The following is a 23494-nucleotide window of genomic DNA, read 5'->3' as shown; positions in this document are numbered from 1 at the left end:
TGGTGCAGCTGTAACACTTCAAACTAATGTAGCTGCTTTGCACTAGGTCACCATTCTAGGGCAATGCTGTTAACACCTTTTCTTCCTTGGAGGGAAAACAGGAGGGGATGTAAAGACTGTTTTTCACTATTATGCAGGGTAGTGTTCAGCCTAAGTGAAGTAACAGCAAATCCTAAAATATGCTGGAAGAATAGAGGCAAATTTGTGCAGATACTGCAAGCTTTTTTCTTCACATTTGCTAACAGCACATCACTCCAGAGAGGCTTACGTACAGATCAAGACATCAAAGTGCAACTCTGTTCTCACTGCCTGGACTGAGCACCTGCAGTGACTAAGCTCTGGCCTTCCCAGATCTTAGTTTTATCACATCAAGTACTTCATCCATGAGAAGGCAATGTAATACCCTGAGACTAACCAGGCATTTCGGATAAGGGAAAATATACAAGGAAAGCCACTATCTCCTTCCAGAAGCTCCTCACGCCTTCCAATACTGACAAACAAGATATTCTGCCACAAAGCTTGGACAGATCAAGAACTCTATGCAAAACAGCAGTTGTGCAAATCTTTGCTACTCCTATCAGCCTCCTGATCCTATAAAAATGTAGGGATAAGTGAGATTCTTTAAAAAAGTTGCAGTTTATTACTTTTCTGATCAAGAGTTGTATCACTACACAATACTACATTTTATTGCTAATCACAAACTGATGCACCGGGGTTTCAGATAGTTTGGTTTATAGCATTCTTATGTAACAAAGAAAAAAGTTACAAATCCGGATTTTGCAGACACACTGCCATGTCCCTGTACAGCAGGGATGCATTGGGTCTGTTTTACTTTTAGAACATTCTCCTCAAACTGCTTTTGGAGAACACGCAGCTTTATTTTTCTCCAGCAAGAAAATTACTCAGTCATTTCATGCAAAAGAAGGCAGGCAATCTGCTCCACAGCCTAAAACCCCTTTCCTAAGGAATGGGAAGGGAACACATGGTTTTCAGGACTCCTGCTGTGGTCTGATAATGCTCAAACTAACAGGAGCAAGTTGGCACATCTTCAGGGTATACCTACCACCCAGCTTAATTCAACTTCCTATTGCTGGGACAGCAAATTCTCTCCAGCACAACTGAAAGGTGCCATACTTACTCTCCATAAAAACACTGCAGTAACCTTTGCCAGAGTGCCACATGGCAGCACTCCTGCCTCAGCAGGGCGTTACACAGCCCTTCCGTAACACAAACGGTTCCGTGCACGCTGCACCTCTCAGAGGCAAAGCTGGTGGAAGCAAAAGCCTGTGGCCACACGAAGGGCTGCTACAGAAGAGGTGCTGCACTGCTTCAAATACTGCCACCCCGTCATACCCAGAGCTGTGGTGCTTGCATCTCGAGGTGGGAGAGTTAGGACTCAGTCCCTTTGGTCATTATTGCCTTTGTGGGGGGGAACTCGACAGAAACTCTTTGGGAGCTGAATGTATATTCTTGTTAGGGAGCTGCGCTGTGCAGGGCTCCAGACAGATTTTGTTGGTACCGAGGCACATACTATTACAGTTTAACTTATAAGTCAAAGCAAGTATCAGAACAAAAGTATTAGGGAGGATTAAATAGTTTGTCCAAGAGGATTTGATTTCACATTTCACCTGTTCACACAAACACCTCCCATCTGCTTGGACCTTGAACAGCCCAGATCTCAACCCTCAGAAAGGAGGTGCTGAGAAACGAGAGGCTAAAGCTGCTTGAGACAAAAAGATGGATATAAATATAAAAAGAGGTTCAATGTCAAGCACCAGTAATACTGCCTGCTCAAGCCCAGGTGTGGCCACCAGGGAGACTCCCCAATCAGGAACATTATTCAATTAAAACAATACATTTTGTCCTATTCTGCAGCTGCCAAGATTCCTGGCTACAACTCCCAGAAGAGTTTGCCACCTGTCAAAATAGTCTCTAATAAAAAAAAGCAAGACTGCTTGACAAGATGAAAGCAGCACCTCCAAGCTGGCTTATTCAGGAAGGACCCAACTTCAGACCAGGAGCCTGCAGGCATCAGCTTCAGCAAATGGGATCCGTTCCACTATCCAACGGCTGGCTTTCAGCTACTGCAGAGCATCAGCTTTTTAGCTTCCTTTAAAAAAATTAAAAAAAAAAAACCAAAAATAAAAACAAAAACACCCTGGATTTGAAGCATCCAAATATGGCCTGTTGTACTGGAGCATCTAAGTCCTTGGGGACACGGGCATCTTCCTGTGCCACGGGCAGGGCTTACTCCATGATCGCCCGGTACAACGCAGGCTCGATGTAATCCTCCCGGTAGCGTGAGTTGATCACCCTCTGTCTCTTCCTCTCCTGTCTGACCTCCTTCTCCGCAAAGATCTCTGTGAAGCGCATATCTGAAGCTATTGACTGTGATGAAGGCAGAATTAGTTACCAGACCATAAATCAAATCCCTGTCACCACATCCTCCCCACTGATGGAAAGAAAGGACAAGTTTGGGGTGCTTGGACACATTCAGCCTTTTTCAAAAACTGACCTTTTGGGTTTCTATGCCTCACAGGAAGAGAAATAGCTTGAAAAACTTTTAGAAGTCTGTACATAAATTTAAGTGAACTGTAATCAGAGACCTCAAGTATTTGATTACTACAAAGTAATATAAGTTTTCAGTTATCTTCTTAAGGAATAAATGCACCGACCTGTTGGAACATTCAGGCAATCTAGTGCATTCTAGGTCTTACAGAGCAGACAGGGTTAAACACCCAGACACAGGAGTCCACTGTGTTATACTCTGAAGCCTGTAATACCTTGCGTGCCTGCCAACAGGTTTTGTATTGCAATGTACAGGATCATCTAGTAAAGCGCGATACCTGGTACGCTGCCCCTACGTACATATTTCACAGCAGTCCCACCTGATGCTTCATGGTGCTTTGAGCAGGAGGTTAAACTAGAATTCCATAGGAACTCCATGGGAAAGGCTACACAACCCAATCTTTGCAGGAGAATAAAATCTCTCCAGGGTGAGAGAGAACTTGGCTTTTAACCTAGATAACCTGATCTGATACTGAGCCTGTAACCTGATCTAAAACCAAAGAATTGCAGAGAGTATCACACTGTAGTGCTTTACTGCTGTATACTCCACTCGCTATCCAGTGCCAAACGGCATCAGACCGAACTTATTCAGGAGATGTCTGCACCCACTTTACCTACCAGCCTTGACTTGACTCTCTTGGGAAGCTCCTCTTCGAGAGTGTACACGTCATCCCTTTTCACCATCAACTGCGAGCCATCTTCAAATTCCACCTGAGAGAAAAACGGATTTTTTTCTGTCAATAGTCTGAGGAGCTAGACCCTGTTCACAGCCACTCAGAGCTTGCCTTTTCTTCCCTACAGAGGCCTCTTCTGAAATCATCTTCTATCATTTAGGTTTTATAAGACACCCAAGCAGGCATGCATACTGCCACAAACTTTAACAAAAGCTTTGCCAATCCCTTGGCAGTGAAAGCAGCCAAGAAATTCTAGGGATTTTCTTGTAACATTTGACAAGCCAGCATTTTGTGGGCTTTCCCTAGCTAGTGAGTTTAATTTTGCTGTAACATTTGTCCCTTTGAAAGTGTGCAAGGCATGATGCATTCTGACTAAGCAGAAAAAACATCCATCACTTCACAGCAATTTAAATTATAGTAACCAAGTCTGCTGAAGAAAAGACCAGTGATTTTTAGAAGCTGACATGCAAGTCCATAGCCAAATCAAGCAGAAGTGCAAGCTGTTAACTTCAGTCCATGCTACCAGCACTCAGCATTGCTGGAAACACTGGATCACTTACTTTCATGCATTTAAGTGTGACCATACTACAGTTCTCCTGCCTTTGAGAACAGCCCTGTTAACATGATCAGCTTGTTGTGAACCCTGAATTTCCAGACACCTCCTGGGCTCGAAGCCAGGAAAGGTGAAAAGATGGAAAAACTGCGAGTGTTGCTCAATTTTTAAACAAGAGCTGCCTGTAGCTTTTTGTCCAATGTAAAGGGTCTCAAAGAGAGAAATGTGCCATGGCAATACAGTGATGGCAGGAGTCCATGTGTGTATGATTACATAAACTGCCAGTCAGCCACTTTCTGCACCATGTGACTCTATGACAGATCCCTTCTGAGATAAAGGATGTAATTCTCACTGCTGTAAGAATTCTCTCCTGTGTGATGCTTACCTTTCCAAAAGAACTATTAATTTAATTTTGAAAGCTAACAGCAACGCTTCAGACAAATGACTATAATAATCATGATGCAACAAACTGCCACAGGTCTCCTAAGCAGACCAAAACCAAAGACCTAGAGTCCTTCAGGCATCTGGGGAAGACGAAGTTATTGCAAAAGGCAGGGGAAAAAAAAAACAGTATGAATTCTGTACCTGGTACATTTGGATGGCATGTGATGCAACAAACTTGGCTCCATAAACCTGTCCATCCGTCCATCTCACCTGCACAACCTCCCCTTCAGCAGGAGGACCTAACTGAAGACAGTCTCGACTCTGACAGCAAAAAAACAGGAAACAAAGTAAAGGTCAGCAGCTTTGTTATACAAAGATTAAGCAAATCAAATGAGAATCTGTCCCCACTGTGGAGTATCTATCCTGATTGTATGATGCACATCACAGTGTTCCAGTTTTATTCTAGTGATGGAGAAGTAATTTGAGAAACATCTATTTGTATCATCTGCTTTTAAATCCTCATGGCGAGCCCAGCTTCAAAGTACTTCATGCAGCAGCAGTAGGAAAGTACCAATAAGGCTTCCTTCTTATTTATTACTGTTAAGTAGGCAAAGATTAGCTTCGCCCTCTGCTACACCTGTGCAACTGTCTTCCTATTTGTCCCCAGCTAACCCAAACCACATGAAATTCACATGACACCCACCCAGCTGGCTTGCAGCATACCACAGTACAACACAACCCTGGGTTGGAACTAGTTACCAGCTCTCCTCATGCGGCTGCGCTGCAGCAAGAGGAATTCACTGGCACCATGTGCCCTCTGCTGGAGTCAGCCTCCCAGTGCAGAACATACCACAATGTCCTCCGGATACAGGTTGTCACTGAAGGAGCCATCATCGAAGTTGACCTCGTAGAAGGTCTCCTTTGCAAGACTGACCACTTCACACTGATAGAAGCGACCGTTCTTGTGCTTGCTGATCACTATCTGTCCAGGTGTCAGGTCCTGGAGTGCAGCCTTGGCTCGCTGAGAACAGAAAAACACTTGTTACCTAAGGACATGACATAGAACGTGTTGAGACACACAGCTCCACTGCTGGCAGAGGAAGGAGGAAGGAATTTTAGTTCAGAGTGAATAATTGTACTGAGACTCCATCAGCAGCATTTTCAGAAAAGTCCTGTTTCAGGTTTTTCAAACACTTAACACTCCATCCTTTAGCTGCAGCTGTCCAATCCTACGGAATCCTACTCAGTAAATTTAGCTCTCCTTTTTCAGAGCAACTCGAGGCCTTTGCCCTAAATATTTTCTAATTGAGTGTTGCAGCTTTGATAGCTAAAAGGGATACATAGAAACATTAAAAAAAAAAAAAAAAAAAGACAATCACTTAAGGATGAGAGTCCATGACAACTTTTGCAGTCTGGTGGAGCCCAGAACGAACTCCTGCACAACCTTGTGTCAAATATCACAATATAAAAACATTACTATTCCTCATTACAACAGCCACAGAAGAAAAGTAGCTCGCACAGTCCTCCTGTCCTGCAAACCAAAATACAAAGAATCTGTTCAAGATTACTCAGAACAGTAGAAAAGCTGAGGTTAGAATTGAAGACCAACACTATTAGACTATGTCAAACATTTCGAGACAGTTACACAATCTAAAGTTTTTCAGTTCCTCCAAGAAATTTCAACTTCAGTGCTGGGAGTCACACACCTACTCACCTCTGCCTGAGATGGAGTCTTGTGTCTGAAGCAGGTAATGAAGACAACAAACGGCCAATCATCGGGCTGCATCATGACTCCTGCTGCTTGGGCACAGCTGACGTGGAAGGACGTGGGACACCGACCATGGGAGCACTGCACGCAGCAACCTGCGATTCTCTTTCTCCGTTTTTTGCAGAAAATGCATTTCTGTGGACAGGAAACTAGAAGTTACTGGTTGGCACTAACATTCATCCTGCACAAAACACTAAGCTTTGACACTGTGCTATCCATGCTCAAGGAGGGGACTTGCTACTTTTTGATCAAAAGAAGCTTCAGACTTTATTCTAGTTTATGACAAGGGAAGGATTCATAAGTTTAAAGTAGCCTGATAAGATGAAAATATATGTTAAGCATTTACCAGCTCAACATGCACAAAGCATGCAACCTTAGAACTCTAGCTACAGGAGACCTTGAATTAAGCTAGTCTACAATGTTCCAGGGCCTTTCAGCACCCGGTTAAGCTGCACAAAGACAAGCAACAAGATCAGTATCATGGGCAAAGGATTCCCTTGATCCAGAGTCAAATATTGCAAGAGTTAGGCCTGTAAAAGTTAAAATTCTATCACTCTGCCCAGGAGGAGCTCCAGCCTTTGGAGAAGGCTATCTTCTCACAGCATCCATGCCAGGAAGGGCGCATGGGATGGTTCTGTGACTGGGCTGTTCTCTGCATATGTCACAGCTATTACATTGCTCTCCCAGCGATGGAGCGTGCATTCAAATGCCTGCTGTCTCTCTGCCACCAGCGACCCACTTGCACTGAGGTCAGGCATGATTAGATGTGTGACATACTAGTATCCACAAAACCGTTTGTCCTCAATACTGATTTTTTAGAATAGTTAAATAGATACTTTTCTACTGGAGACATTCACCCATTATACAAAATGTTTCACATGTCCTGAAGCATCTCAGCTTCAACAGCAGTCAAAAAAGCAAGTGCAATGGTAGGAATTAGAAAATAATGAATAACAGACACCATTACTCAGTTTAAATCTAGCTTGCCACACACAGAAAACTGTGCCCACCTACAGGCTGATCATCTGAATAAACATGTACTAGAACATGGAGAGGTTCAGAGAACAGCAATAAGAACAATTGCCTTTTCCATTAAAAAAAAAAAAAAGGCTGGAAGGATAAGAGAAGTCTGTGAAATTCTGAATGGTATGGAGAGGCACTTACCCTAGGAACAGTAAGCAACTGGGGAGGATGGAAAAGGGCAATCCAGAAAAAGCAGAGTGAGGCAGTTTCTCATACCAAAAAAAAAAAAAAAAAAAAAAGGAGTAGTAGATCTGTGAAAAATCCTTGTAAAAGCTTAAATGGTTTCAAGAAGTTTACGTAGGCTCAAGGAGATGCCACAGACTGGAGGCTACAAAACAAACCACAACGGGTTCTGGAAACCTACTGTGCTGGAAATTGCTAGGGACAAAAGACTGAGATGTACTGTATTGTGCTTGCTCTCTTTTTACTTTTCCCTGAGTGTTCATTTTTGGCCACTCATGGAGTCAGGACACTGAGATACTTAACTGAGTTTTCAAGAGTAATACTCACAGATCAAAGACTACAGATTTCAACAGTTATTTTCTTCTCAGAAAGCTTCTGCAGACTAGAACCAACCCTATTCTAATACAAGCAAGAGCAGTTTAAACTAGGGAAGAGGAAGAAACAGTAAGAAGTGAAAAATTCCAAATAAAGTAGCAACTTCACTGAATTGGGGATGGTAGAGGAATTCTAGTTCATCTTTTTGAAAGTATGTAAGGATATTTATGTACATAAGATACATAAGAGTTATTGCCAGGAGAAAGCAGTATATTCTCTCCTTCAGGCCCCAGACTCCCAGATGGAATTAGCAACATCAATGAAAGCCCAGAGTGGAGCATGGGGGTTCCTTACCAGCCTGAAGCGCTGCAGGGGGATTTTGCCGACATCTATGGGACTGCGCTCTGCAATGTTCACAAATTTTGCCTCCAGGACACCTACAGCACACATCACATGAACCCATCTACCAGGAGAGAAGAGAAAAAAAAAAAAAATGAACCCACACTGAGCCAACAGAGAATGTTTCTAGAATCAAAGTAAATACAGTTCTAATGAAGCTTGCCACATAAACAGACCAAGATGAATAGCCTCTGCTTCAGCCCACAGAGGCTGAGAAGCAGCTGTGTGCTCTTCCTGCCTACTACTAGCCTTGGGGCCTAAATGCAGCAAAAATGACGTCAAAAATATACTTCATAATTTCAAGCTACTACTAGCAGCCTGAACAGAACAACAGTTTACTGTGACTTCTGCTGGTTGCATACTTATATCACAAAAGTCAGCCTGGAATACTTATTCCCCACAAACTTGTCAGGCAGTAACTGTTCATTCATTACTGCATTCATTTTGACACAATGACCACAGAGCTGAAGGATCCATTTGCTTTAAAAAAAATTCACACCAATCTATTTTGAATCAAGTAAGTTCAGACCATCACAAAGTAAGCCATCACACCAAAGAGGGGCACTGGACACGCAGTGCTACACCACTATACTTGTTGCAATGTAACACTGAATTGGAAGGTGTACTGCTGTGAACTACAGCTGTCCCGTGTCCCCACCACATACACATTTTTGGATAAGTCAAAATTATCTACGAGAAGTTCCTGAGAAGTGTTATCTTACCAGAAGCTTTAGTTTCACATAGTGTATTATATCTCTATGTTTTGTACCTAGAAACACACGAAGGTAAAAAAATCTACACTTTGTACTGAAAAAGGCAAAGCAATTAACACCTAGTGTGACCAGAATGGGAGCGAGACGTTACCCAAAAAAGATAGATTGCTTTATGCAATGTGAGCATCACGAACAGACACCTGAACGTACCTCACTGATGATACTAAGGGTGCAAGAGGTTGCTAGTCACTCCATTAAACCAAACGCAGACATTTGCTTTACTAGCCTAGCTTTAAGTGCTTAGGCATTGAGACTAGCATACAAGTAACTGCTAAGGCAATGAGTTCTGAAGACCAACCAAGGTGTAACACTCACTTGTCATCGTTGGCTCTCTGCAGCGCTCCTCCTCGTAATGAGCACAAACAGCAGTCCTGGCACAAGGAAGAGAGTGTTAGCTGAAAGCATGAGGTCCAGAGTGGTGCACTTGTTTCAAAACTTCCTCCTCCCAGGGCACATCCAGAGATCCTGTCTCATTGTCACAAGAGAACTAAACATTTGACAGAGCTCTGCCCTGCAATCTCAAATGCTGCTGCCTTTAGGGGAATGGATAGACTCCAGTAATTGTATAAAATTGCTCATTGTGAGTTCTTTTACTAAGGCAACACCTTGAGGATGTCTACGAAAATCTGCAACAAGTACGAGCAGAAACAATTCAAAAGCTTAACCCTTCTGCTCATCTAGAGCCTATCCAAATGTTCAAAGGAAGAGTTTTATTCTTGCCTTCTTCATACATTCACACCTTCCCGGTTAACATGATAGAAATTACTTTCTGCTCTAGAAATAATAGCTGTCATATATTAAGAACAAAGGACCGACTGATGCTCATGCAAGACACCACTGCCTCAGTGGCTGGCCTCAGCTCAGCAGCTTTGTGTTGGGTAAAAGAATTTTATGACCACTACCTTAAAATAAGTCAAAATACAAAAGACTGACTCCTAAAACTTTCTCTAAGCAGCCTGCTTTTCACAGCAGGGAATCAAAAATATGGCAGGATGGTAACAGACTTTGTAGCAGATTCCCATGTGAACCAGCTCCACCTATGAATATCTTATAAAAACTACCTCTTCTAAGGCATTCTCTGTACACCTGGAGCACATCCAGTCTTCCGTGGCCTTGTCAGGAGATACACCGTAACAACCTAGAACAGAAACATCTCAGTAACATATCTGTGTTGGACCAGGTGATAAACCAAGGTTCCTATCAACCCAAACTACTCTGTGAAATAATGTTCACTTTAATGCAAACCCACTCCTCTAGGGTACAGAACTAACAAAAGAGTTGGAAATGGTATCCCTAAAGTTGGTTCCTGTGTACTTCAAGTTGTCCATGTAGCCAGCTAAATGTTTTAAAGACTAGCACTGCAAATATTCGCCATTCAGACAAGGACTGCACTTCTTCTATTTGCAGATTAACAGACTGTTAGAGTTAAGACTGTTAGAGTTAAATCTGGATGTGCTCACTTGCATGAACACAGACATGGCAGTTCTTGCAGGTGATAAGTATACTGGTTCCATCCTCTTCCAAGTAAGGAGTTGAAGGATTGAGGTCAGTGCTGCAGCCAGTTGCAGTGAAGCACATTTCAGGAATTAGGGGCTTGGTTCGGATCTTCCCATCTGCAGCACTTGGAGCTACTCCAGAGTTTTGACTGTGGCCTCCACATTCTGCCTATAAGGTACAGACAGAAAATACAAGTTTTACAAGAAAAAGCCTTCTTCCTATCAACTCTATTCCCCATTATTCCATATGTAAATCCAGTCTAAAGGAACAATGAAGGTGCTGAAAGGTTCAAGAGCTAGTAGGTTAGGTGAAAATAAAACTAGCTCACAAAATTCTCAGCTACTACAACTTCAGAATGAAAATATTCTCTATTCAAATGGCTAGAGGGTGTGAACAGCATCCCTCCAAGGAGCAAGAGGACACACATTAAACTCCATCTCCTTTGGCAGAAGGTTCACTCAGGAATCAGCAGGCCCACTCCATGCACCACTTCAAACACCTCTGCTGCACCTCCTTCAACCCTGCTGACCGATCTCACATCAGTACGGCAGGATTATGATCACATGAATACAAAGCTATTTGAATGCCCATTATTGTTTCATGGTCTAGCTCTTCACAAGACTAGCAAGTATTTGGACTACTTTGTTTCCAGGAAATAGGCAGACTAGAAATGCAGTTTCCCAATCAAAGACCAGGAGACTTTCAAGTTAATATTTCATAACTTGATACTCTAAATCAACGTCAAACTAACTATGTAATGCTTAAACAGATCTGCTTCCCCAAAAACCTTGTGCTTTGAGTGGACTTCAAATGTTTAAAGAAAAAAAAGCCTTAAGAAATAAAGGTGTCAGTCTGAAAACGGGTACACAGGCAGGTTCACCAAATCATGCTCTCTTAGAACAATAGTTCTTCTTCCTTGGGAAAACTGACACATTGATAGGGCTTTGCTAGCAACACACTGCAGCAGCAAGCTGTTCAGTCATTTCTCCTATATCTTTGGCAGATCCAGACCACTTACTTGGTATGTCTGAAAGAGCATACAAACAGCACAGTACGGAGACTGCTGAGCCATGGTCCGATTATATTCTTTTTCAGCCTCAAAATTGGGTGGCCGATTCTGCCACAGCTGGCCGAGTGGCTTGGCCCAGGCTTCTGTCTCCTCAGCCTCTTCTTCGGGAGTTAGTTGCTCTGATGCCTCTGCAATAAGAGATCATCACTCAGTAACTTTATGGCCTTTAAAAGCTGTCTTTCTTGCAGATAAAGCTACATAAACCAAGAAGCTATGAATGGATATGACGGCAAGGCTACCAGAAATGCAGCTCTCAAATGGGCGATAGAAGGCAGTAACTGGGTCTCATTTTTTAAGAGAATTCTTAAGCTGATCAAGCAACTGTGCTTGAAATCCAAGATAGTATTCTTCTCACCCCACGAGCCTAACTCCAAAGAGTGCCGAGAGCAAGTCAGCCAAAGAAACTTTTTTTTCCTCTCTCTTTTTTCCCCCCTTCCAATAAACATTTACATCAGTTATTGGAAAGCTCTATGGAAGACTCAATTGCACTTCTGGCAGTGGTTCCTTCCAGAGCTGTAACATTTCAAGGAATGGAAGAGGAAACATGGACAACAACCTGAGAGAACAGCTTAACTACACAAACACAAAAATCAAGCAAGAACATTGCCTATACCATAGGGGTGCAACAGATTTAAATGACTGCCAGGGATTGTGAGCTATTTAATGGAATACCCACCACTGCCTAGGGAAGCTAAGGCTTTCCCTGAAGCGCACACTTACCATCATCACTAACGCAGTCTTTAACCAAGAGCGGGTGATGGCGGGGAAGCTTGCTCAACGGTTGGCGACGGCCCTTGGACTTCTTACTCTCCTTCATTGATCTTATGTACTCCTTTGCTACCTGGACAAGAAGCAGTTGAGCAGTCATATGAGCACATGTCCTTTGGGCCTTTTTAAAACACTTACATTCAAGTTTAAGTTCCAAGTAACTAGCTTTTATGAGAACTACTTGCATAGTTTTGGAAAGAATAAACAGAGAGCTAAACTAGATGGTGTATTTTCATTGTTCAACTCTGAGCTGGCCCTGTTGTGTCACTGAAGTTATAGACTTTGCACAAGTCCCAGTGTAGCTTTTTATGGAAGTCTGTTTATAAGAATGGTGTAAAGGACAGAAGCCAAAGAAAAAAAAAAAAAAAAAAGAGTTGAAGAGTTTAACAGTTTTAGAGCTATGATAAGAAGTCTCAAACATTCTCGTAAAATGAGAACCTAAATCAGGAAAAAGAATTACAGAGCCTACTCATGCATCTTGATCAACAGGCTTATTTTAAATGGAAGAATACTTCCACCCCATCTGCTTACTATTTGTTTTGATGTCCTTCCAGACAGACTGGAAGGACGAGACCACAAGAGTAAAGTCATTTCCTCTGCCCTTGGTCTTGCGCAAAAACAAATGACGTTCACTGACAAAATTACTACTAACCTGACAAGAAAGGCAATAAAGGCAATGATTTTTAACAGCCCTGTAACAGAAGCAGGAGCTCATGTTTTGAATCTGTGATTCCTCCATAAACAGAAGCAAATCTTAATATTAAAGGCATTTAAAATCTCCTCTTCTTTTACACAGCAAGGAAGAAGAAAGCCTAACAATCGTCATATCTGATCTCCTACATAGCATCTGGCTACAAGACTGCTCAGAAGCAGAAATACTTTTATTCAAATGGCAATTAATATTTCCAGTTACTATCTGATGGAAAATTTGTTGCGAATACACTGTACACGGGAACACCAATTACACTTATTCAGCAATTCTGGTTTGCCTTGTATTGAGTATCCAGACCAATACCAGCAACAATTTCCTGAATTCATGTTCACATGAGAACTCTTTCTCATTTTCAGCTTAATTTTCCTCAGATTTGATTCTCGGCTGTTCTGCTTCTGTTATTCCTGAATTTTGAGGATTAACCATTATTAGCCTTCCATCACTTCAATACATAATGAGAAAGGAAAATAACATTATTTGAAAAGACAGCAAAGACAGACAAGATTTAAGTAGCATAGCCTTTCCTTGACAGGGTTGTCTAGTAAAAACATAATTGTCATTTTAGAAAAGATTCAGATTTACATTTTTCCTAGCAATCTTTTTTTCATCATTTGTTTTAAAAAGCTACACACAAGGGCAGACGTATGCAATTTTATAGGAAAAAAACAACAAAAAAGATAAGCTCAAACATACATTCACAAACCTGTAAAAAAAAAAAAGAAAGAAAAAAAAAAAGTTGAACTAGACAGGATTCACCTTGAGTCCAAACAGGTGTTTAGTATCATAAAAGTACCTGGACTAGCCTGTAACACTAGCATCGTAAAACAGACACACCCTTCTCACTTAGAACTGTAAAATTGTAAGACCACTCAGAAATGACTTGAGAAACTACTGGGTCTACAGTGCCCTATCACTGTCATCACCCACCATCTATCGGTCTGAATGGTGATCAAAAATATTGGGCTGACATAAGCAGTGAGGACAATTAAGGTTGTCCAACTATTACATTTTACTTAGGTCCCTTTGTAGCACCTCAGGGAAACAAAACTCTAAACACCAGTAGCTGCTGGACCTTTCCAATTGAACATTATATTGATCTGCACATATTAGAAAATAAGATAATTACTAAATGACTTGCTATGCAAACACCAATGGAATGCAAGTGTGAGCTGCGCAGATAGGAAGTTCTGTCATAGCAAATCCATGGCCATGAACACGGCCCTTAATCTTTCAGCACTCTTGGCACCCATACCTCTGCCAGTTCCTGCTCGTTCACACTGGCTGTAGCACTGGCTTTCTTCCCTGAAGTTTGCTCACTGTCAGATCCGCTGGCATCTCCTCTAGCGTAGCTATGGACAGTGAACAACCCTGCTGGCCCGGGAACAGTCCTTTTTGGCAGCAGATCACTGGATTCACAGTCTGAAGAACCAGAATATGCTGGTGAGCTGGGCTGAACACTGGAAGTTGAACCTGGCTTCGAAGCTGGCAGAGCTGAAGCCGAGTGTGAAGCATGTGAAAGAGAGAGATCTAGCACAGCTGCTTCTTGCTCTTCCTCTTCTTCCTCCTCAAGCTTCACCCTTTTCAGTTCTTCGAATTGGGCTGATGAGTCCGTATGATCTAGAAGAAAAGATATACTAAATGTTATTAAAATCTGGGCAGCACAGAGAACAGCGTACACCTGTTTGAATGAAACCAAACAGGGAAGAAGAATACGCACAAAGATATGTGACACTAAGTCAGGTAGTGAAAAGATTAATTCAATTAATTCAAACATTATAAAATCATGGGTGGCTTGGAGAGACTGAGTAGAAAGTTCTCTCTTTGCATCTTCCAGTACAAGAACTATGGGTTCTACTAGTAAAACTAGTAGAAAGTGGATTTGAAATAAGCAAGAATAGATGATTTTTTTACATGGCGTAGCTAAATTGTCACCAGGTTTCAAGCAAGGCTCAACAGAAAAGATAAAGATGATTATAAGTGGCAAAAATTTGGAGAGCAGGATTCTAGAGGAAATCACTATGTGCTACTCGTTACTACATTACAAAGAAATTGTCTGTAAAGCACAATAGCTAGAAATTTGTGTATGCTATACTAAATAACCAATTTCTAAACAAAGGCTGCATTATAAAACAGTGATGCCTTAGACTGCTGAGGTATCCAATATACTTCTATATGCAATCAGACAAAGAATAGAAAAGAGAAAAATCAAAAGCTAGAAATAGCATTTTTTAAAGCACATCTCCTGCAATACATCCAATTACTTTTAGACCAGCAGCAAGGCAACAACTCCATGACACAGTCAGTCACTCATTCAAGCAGCTACAGGACCGTTGCCTACATCTTTTTCTCCAATAGCTTTTAACAGTTTTGAGTTGTCACTGGGAAGTTATGTACACATAAGTGACAAAAGTCAACAGCTCAACAAACTGTGGTTAACTCATTTGCTCAAAGGACTAAGAAAAATGTCACACATTTAACCACAGGGAAAATTCTAAAAACTTTCTAGAGTGACTTTTTCAATTTGGAAAACTGAGATATCTCAGACTCAGAAATTTGCTGTTATGAACTGCTTGCCAAACCAGTGTTTGCTCTTTGGATGTGGTAACATTCTATCAACTGGCTTTTTATTTGAGAAAACACTCCGTGTACTGCTCCAGCAGTTTCTCTCCAGGCGCAGCAACATTCTGTGCTCCCATAGCAGGATAAAGCTTGATACACAGTTACCTGGAAGTTTGAGCCCTCGATCACCCTGCTGCACAAGTCCGCTGGTAGGTCTCACAGAAGGCTCTGCCACATCCACGTCATACTGCATAGAGCTCAGCTCCTCTTTGGGGAAGGCTTCACTTTCACTCACCTCTTGAGGCACTTCCAGGCAGACTCTATGCCTCTTAGTTCCTATGCGATGCTTGGGCATGCTGCAGAGGACAAATCCACTTATCAGCTTACCAAACATCTCAAGTTTGTTGGTTTTGTTTGTGGAAACACAAAATACAGCTCAGTTTGGGTCACACTGTCTTAAGAGCCAGCATATGGCAAGCCAAATAATTCAGATATTATTCTATAGTCATCTCTGGTTTTCACAGAAGCAAGAATAAGTGATCCTTATGGATTACACCTCAGCATCTATTAATTGTGTGTTATGGGGCTATGTTCTAGCCAGACAATTTTTACCTTAAATATAAATAAATAGTTAGGAACAGTGGCTGCACAATACCCAAGAAATATTCAGCAACAAAGATAAAATGGTGGCTTGATCACAGTCTGCAGCAAGCAGGGATTGTGCATCAGCTTAGAGACTTTCAGCACTAATACTGACCACACTTGCTAGCAAGTACCTTTCCAGGACCCTAACTCAGTGCTTGTTTCTTCTGGCCTCTCCATATTATGGTGTGTATTTCCAAACCAGGGTTTGGACAGCTGTCCAAAAGTGAAGAACTATAATCTTCTAAGCCAGTAATTTTCCTGCTTGCCACGCCATCATCAATTTGCACCCAAACTGTAAAAACAACGGGTAAACAACATGCCCAAGAAAACAGTCTACTACTAACTCTGCTACTGTTTTTTTGGGGGGAATGCCAAACATTCATTTGCAGCAGGGCGTAGTTTCTTATAATTGCAGGGAAAAAAAAAAAAGACTATAATAAGTAGCAGTACCTTTTTCTCTCATCCCCTTCCACCTCCTCTTTACATGTTTCCCCAGTTTCCGTTTCCTCGGCACACTGTTTTCCACTCTTGACTCTCTGCATGAGGTCTCCTTTAAGGAATTCTGCTGCCTCCGGTGTTGGAAGAGTGTGATCAATGACAGTCACATCCTTCCCAGCTTTCCAAAGCTTGTAGCGATCTGGCTGGTATTTTCTTACAAACACATCCATGGAAATCTTCACCATGTCCTTCCGACACGAACACTGCAATCACACAACATATTCAAGTAAGACTACGCATTTGACAATTTTACTCTACATTCCTACCTCACTTTGCTTCCAGGAACTTAACTGAAAGGGGAAAACAACAACAACAAACCACACATGCATAAACTTGAAACTCTCAAGATTATGCCTCAGGAAATCAAAAAGACATGCTACTCACTGAAAAAAGGGGAAAAAAGTCAGCAAAAACTAAGAAACAGCAAATTGGAAAGTATCACACTAAGGAAGAAAGGCTTATTAACAGAGTTGCTGGTAGAAGCTCACAACCTTAAAACTCCATGAACTCACACATCAACCTCCGGAAAAAAACGGAGGTTATAATGAGGATGTCAGAACCATATAAACTCTGTGCCAGTCCATAAGAGCAGAGGTTCACCTTGTCTGAGCCTGCCTACAACTTGTGTTTGAAAGCATCCACTCCAGCATGAACTTCCCAAAACATAACTCATGGCAATGAGGCACCTTTACAGAGGTAAAACACTATCCAGATTAAAGGCCAGGCTAACGGCTCTGATTGATAAACTAAGACATACTTCTAGTCTAGACAGTCAATATATTATCGTTTAAACATCAAGCACTGATTAGGTGCACACCAAGCACAACCTTTCACCTTAGGAAAGGTGATAATAATGTATCATTTGTTTTTCTTTTAACCCAAATCTCATTTGATCTACAGAAAGGTAAAACACATTATATTCTATGCACAGTTAAATGATGACACGAATAGGAGGCTGAGTGGACTTCACTACCATATTAGAAAGCAAACATCACTTCTTAAATGGATATAGTTCACTTCCCTGGAGTTCACTTCTCCAAAACAAACACTGAGGGCTTAATGAGTAGCAGAGCATTAAGAGTGAAGAGCACCTGCATTCAGGTGATTTGTATGCAACAGATGGGTGACAAACTGCTCACCAGCACAGACTGCTTCCCGTACTCTATCCATCGAAGAGTAGCAAAGTTGGTAGATTCAGCACAGTTAAATCCATGATTAAAGCCAGCATGATAACTATAGGGAAAAGTTATCATGAATTCTCCAGCCTCCTGTGTCACCTAGAAAACAAATAAAACGTTGCATTTACAGTTGAGCAGTCTACTTTGTGAATTTGCACAAAGGGAGTCTGCAACTCTTATGCAACATATTTAAAATCCCTCCTTAGAGAGCACATGGAGTAACTCACTGCACTGGATAGATTTAATATTTATCCTCACTATTCTCTTACATTTTATCTGTTTGCTGGAAAGCAACACTCCCACATTGTTTTTACTCAAATACAACAAAACTGGTTGAGTAGCACAAAAGTAGTATTATATAGGAATCATTCTTTCATGAGGCATCTCAGAGTCATAAATTATCAGATACTCATCTGTAATTGCTGAAGATTTGGCGGGGGGCTGTTTCTACTACCAACTGAAATTTCTATGCTTACACATCTTGGAAATTTCCTTTTGTTCTCCTTTGCCGTTCGTATTCATGTAAAGCTCTCAGTCAGCTTTCCACTGCTCTGTTTTTAATAGCCCTTGCTAGATTTTTCTGTCTCGGGAACTCTTTCAGTACCCAGTTGTTGGGTAAATGGAGAGGGCAGTAAGAAATTATTTCCATATGCCCTCCCTGCTGCTATTCTCCACTCGAAGCATTTGCTGTTGGCTGATGTTAGAGACGGGACAGGGCTGAACAAATATCTTTCCCGAGCTGTTAAAAACATGAATACTTCCCCAAACCTTATCAAATGGGATGCCATATTTCTTCAGAATTGATGGAGAGATCAGGGTCATCTTGTGACGGAGAAAAGCTTCACAGCTCTGGGCACTTCCTGGAAAGAAACCTGTTTAAAATAAAGGCAAGGGGAGATATCAGTGTTCTGCTGTGAGCTGAATTGATTTTTCAATATATATGATTTTAAAGCTACCATCTAAGCATGATTTTTCCCTTGACCTAGAGGTATGGACTACCTTTTATGAAATGCACCAACTTGTACTTGAAGAAAAAGGCAACTCCTGCAGACTTTTTAAACAGATGCCTGATTGAAATAGCATGAGAAAGATTGCACAAGGAAGGCTTGCTCTTTGGGTATATCCTTCCAGTTCTGACAATCAATAGTTAAGGATTGTTTCATTAAAGGTTACACAGACCAGAACTATGTATAATACAAGCAAACACACAAAAGTAATCCCACATATATCATAAAAAGTAAATAATCAGTCCAGTCGTGCCCTCCTGTTCTCCTAGAAATATTACAGACACGTTGTACTCCCAAAAGAGCTGACACCTGTTGCAGCTATCCATGTCATCTTTTACAAGAGTTAGGACATACAAATATCACACAAATACCTTTGGCGAGTCTCTCCAGCCGCTTCCCATGTTCTGGAGGGATAGAGTACCTGTTGTCATAAGAACAAGTCAGTAAGTTCAGGTGACATGATAAAAATCTTTGACTAGAAATCATAAAGCATGAATTACTATTTTTTTTAATTCCTCCATCACCTTCTTTTTCAAAGTTTTACAATATTAGATCAAAATCTTAATCAAAGACTTTCATCTCTCTAGCCCAAGGGAAAACTACAGCCAAAAGCCAACCACAGACTTACGCAAAGAGGAAATAAAATACCCAAGCCATTTAGTTAATTGATTTGTACAACAAGGGAATGATAAGAAAGTTGCTTGTTGAACAAATTAGACATGTCAGCAAAGTTAAGTTTTTTTACTTACTACTGAAAAAGAAACAATGGCCAAACAGTTTATCCAGCTGAACTATCTTGTTTTTTTTGTCCCCATACTATTGCTACTGCATGGGGATTGTTCACTGGTCACATGGTGCATGGTATTTTATACTTTTTAAGTTGTATTAAAAGCCAGCCAAAACACTGGTTTCCAATAAAACTGCCATGGAAACAATTGTTGAGTTTGCTTCAGAAATTTATTTGTAAACAGAAAGCAATGATTCACTCTTAAAATGCAACTCATCTACAGAAAAACTGGGGAATCTCCCATAAATAAAATATCATGAAAACTCAAGCACTGGACCAACCGCACAGCAAGCTACACCATCTGCTTTTACTGCTGCAATAAACAGTTATATTTCAAAGTTTGTTAAAAACTGCCCCTTTCTCTAGTAACTGCATGATAACTGGCACATTCCCTATGTATGGTCATTGCAGACCCCCAGAAAATCATAAACAAGTGTTCCTAGCTCTGGGCCTACAAACTATCCATGTTATATTAGAATATTGAAGAACTATTTATATCAAAACAGCAAATGGAATTTTCAGAAGATGAGCAAGCAAATCCTACTGTTTTGCATTTCCTCACTGAGCTGGATGAATTCTTTACTCAAATCTTGAAACTCAACTACCTAAGACTCCCATACATGTCTTTCTTTTTCTATGCCTAGAAGCTTCCTTAGAAACTTACCATGACTTGGGTTCCCCAAAATGCAGGTAATTAATACTATAGAGATCCATGTCCTCTGTATGCCAAGCAAAGGAAGTTTTCCACATGCCAAAGTAGAGATAGGGAGTATTCACTCCCTCAATGGTTATGCCACTTTCATTCTCCACGATATCCAGGATTGTGTTCAGCCTGCCGATATTCCATGCATCTACATGCTACAAAGCATAAACCTTGTGTTAAACCAAACATCACAAAGAATAGAATCGTGAAAATAAAACAACATTTACAAAAGATACCAGGTGCCTGCGGTCAAAGAGCAGATTGAGACAAATCACTTACCGACATAGCCCAAACCTATGAAACCACCTAAAACGCAATTTTCACATGGTATTACCTTATATACAGCGATTGCTTACTAGCTGCCTTTATGCAGCTGGAGGGAAACAACAACAACAACACAACAGAATAATAACTGGGAAGGAGAAATAATCATGAAATTATAGACTACACAGGAAAGAACAACGGCATGAGTTTAGCTGGTGTTCTGTCAAAGTGAGAGCAGACCAAACCCTCTTGAACAGAAATGCTTTTCATCTCAACTGCTTTTAAATAGTGAATTAAAATAATTTAGGAGACTAGCAAGCAGGCTAGAACATACCTTGCAATGCCCTTTCCTAAAGTTTAGCAGTCTAATTTGCAATGGCTACAAAGGTGTCCCACAAAAATGTTTCAGGAAAAAGCCCATAAAAGAAAGACTTGTGCTGCAACATTTTTTTCCTTTCTAGAAAGAAACTGATTGCACTGAAGCACTACTGGCTGAAAAAAAATCACAGCTGTCTCTTACAACATTACCTCCAGTAGCTGCCTTAACCATCTGGGTTAAATGGGAAGCGTTTTATAAATGTATCATTTACTGTGTTTCCAGCTAGCACACTCCAGAAGCTAAAACCCTGCTAAGGTTATTATTAATGCTTTCTGAAAGCTAGGATCAAATGCTAGACAAACATTTCTAGAACATAACACATACAGGAGAAAAGGAAAAAGGTTATTCCAAAACCAGAAGTTTTTCTTACCTTATCATAAAGTGTCCCATTAACATCAGCACCATAGATGGGGGCATTGAATGTCAGGTTCTTCCAGTACTTTCGCTCAAGGTCTTCAAAGTCTGTGTAGCGAGGCGTGCAGTATCTTAAAAATAAGTCAATAAATAAACAAACAATACAAAAGCAAACAAACAAAACACTTTGCAGTTTGATACTTAAGAAGTCAGAACAATATGCTTGAGCACTAAAAGCAGAAAAAACTTTATTAAAAATACCTCTTGCATTTGTTACCAGGCAAACACCTCTCTATTAAAGCAGCAACCAAAAGACCAGAGCTCTGTTCCTGTGAGACTTAGAAACAAAGGAACAGTGTAAAGGTGCCTTTCCCATTTCACAGTTTACTTTCATTTTTGCTTCCAGCACTTCCCTCAGCTTGGAGCAATTTCACTTTCCAGTTCTTGCTACTTGGCAGAGGCTGCTGCATTTGTTACCAGAAATGCTACAGAGAGCTACATATAAAACAAAGTTTCAGGCAACTGTGAAAGCAACATCCACGTTTCCACACTTACCTGCAAGTAAACTGCTCAGTTTAACAACAAAATATCCGCTCTCATGTCTTATTCCTGCTAACTACATCCTGGCCTCCTCGCGCAGCACTTACTGAGACCAAGTTTATCCTCTGACACCTGTTTAATGTATGTATCTTCTAGGCTATTATATATACAACATTAAAGACTACTTTTATGTAAATCGGTAAAATTCTGTAAATTGACAAATTCTCTGTATATTAGAGAAAGAGAATCACCAAACATCTGAATGATACTGCTCTGGCAAGACAAAATAAGGTGCAAATAACACCTCGCAAGTCCAATGGCATTTCTGAATAGTTTCTTCAAAGATTGTATTACTTAAGCTACTTTTAAGACTTTTTAAAAACTATTTTTTCATGTCAGAAACATTCCTTTCTGTACTAGCCCACTCTATAAAAGATTTTGATGGTCTAGCTACTCTGGAGACAAGACTCCATAGCAGAAATACAACAGAGAGAGTTCTGTTGACACATAAACCACCTTGCAAAATGCAAGAGGCTACAGAGGTCCATGCACATGCAGAGCCCATCTCTCCAGGGCACTGTGTTCACACTTCTGCCCAGAGGAGGTCTGCAGGACGGGACCTCCGTGGAGCCAAGCAGCAGCACTTTGCTCACTAAGGGAAGGCGTGCACGGGCTTACTTGTCGCTGTTTGCAATCCTCCTGAATTCCCGGACTGTCATCGCCTTCTTCTGGATATTGTACTGCGTGAAGAGGCCCGACTGGCCGGTCACCACCTGCTGGATGGGCGCTGGGATGACGAGCTCATCGATGTCATCGTAGCACTGCCGCGGCTTCCATTCCTTTGGGGGCACTATCTGGAGGGTCCACAGAAAGCAGGAGAGCATCAGTTAAGCGCCGAGCGCTCCCGGGAAGCGGCAGGTCCCAACGTGCCACGCTAATGGAGCCGGGGTTAGCTCGGCACCGCCAGCACCTCCTTCCTTCCCAGCTCCGGCCGGCGTAAACAAAGGGCGGAGCAGCGCGGCGCGGCCCCGGGGAGCGGCTCCCACCTTGGCGAGCCCGGCGCGGTGCGCGCCCTGCGCCTCCACGTAGGCGATGTAGCGGCTGAAGTCGCGGAACTGCTCCATGGTGGGGCGGAAGGTCATGATGCGCGCGCTGGGGTTGAGGCTCTCCAGCTCCGAGGCCATGTTGCCCTGCGCGGAGGGAGGGGGGAGGAGGGCGGGGTGAGCGCCGGGCGCCCCTCCCCCCCACCCCCACCGCCGCCGCCGCCGCCGCCTCGGGCGGGCCCCGCCGCGCGCGCGCGCGCCCCGCCCCCCGCCGCGCGCCCGGCCCGCCCCCCGCGGCCCGCCGCCGGCCAATCGCCGCGGGATCCGCACCGGCCTCGCCACCCCATTGGCGGAGGGCGCCTGCCCGTCAGGCGCGCTGCCCCTTCCTCCTCGCGGCGGCGAACGCCACCGAATCACGCCCCTCCCCCCCTGCCCCGGCCGCGGCGCGCCCGTTGCGGCGCGGAGGGGTCTGCGGCCGCGCACGGCGTGCTCACGTCAGCAGCGCGCGCCGCCGCCTCGCCGCCGCCTCGGTCTCGCCGCCTCGCCCGGCCGCGTATCCCTCCGCACCACGCGCCCAATGAGTCCGGCAGCCGCCGACGCCACCGCGGCCGTTCCCCGCCGCCCCGGCCCGCCCCCTTCCCCTCCGCGCCCCGCCCCGCCGCCTCGGCCAATCACCGCCCGCTCTCGCGTAAACAGCCAATGGGAATTCGACGTCCGGCCGGGGCGGGACAGCGAATCAGCGGGCCGGGAGCGGCCCGGTTGCTAGGCGGGTGGTGGCCGGGGGGAGCGGGCCGGGCCGGCCGGGTGTCGCTAGGGGGCGGTTGCCAGGGAGACCGAGGCCTAGTGGCGGC

The 23494-nt window shown here is 42.8% G+C and overlaps 1 protein-coding gene across 1 annotated transcript; it reads right to left on the bottom strand.

Annotated features, from left to right (window-relative positions):
* Nucleotides 1-600: 600 nt before the first annotated feature.
* KDM4A (lysine demethylase 4A) lies at nt 601-23248 on the bottom strand. Its single transcript, XM_088526109.1, has 22 exons — nt 23138-23248; nt 22647-22790; nt 22279-22454; nt 21077-21191; nt 20025-20218; nt 18945-18994; nt 18335-18438; nt 17528-17665; nt 16341-16591; nt 15411-15601; nt 13939-14303; nt 11927-12047; nt 11156-11334; nt 10101-10305; nt 9702-9778; nt 8956-9011; nt 7823-7931; nt 5894-6082; nt 5030-5200; nt 4381-4500; nt 3187-3279; nt 601-2388 (listed from the first exon to the last, which is right to left on the bottom strand). Exons 2-22 carry the CDS (start codon nt 22782-22784, stop codon nt 2248-2250), a joined length of 3183 nt encoding a protein of 1060 aa, XP_088382235.1. The 5' UTR covers nt 22785-22790; nt 23138-23248; the 3' UTR covers nt 601-2247.
* Between the last annotated feature and the right edge of the window lie 246 nt (nt 23249-23494).

Source organism: Tinamus guttatus, unplaced genomic scaffold (genome assembly GCF_059628265.1).
Source record: "Tinamus guttatus ecotype Peru unplaced genomic scaffold, ASM5962826v1 Tinamus_guttatus_pri_ptg000242l, whole genome shotgun sequence".
Lineage (NCBI taxonomy): Eukaryota > Metazoa > Chordata > Aves > Tinamiformes > Tinamidae > Tinamus > Tinamus guttatus.
Note: the sequence above shows the minus strand (reverse complement) of the source record. Positions and strands in the feature narration are given on the sequence as shown.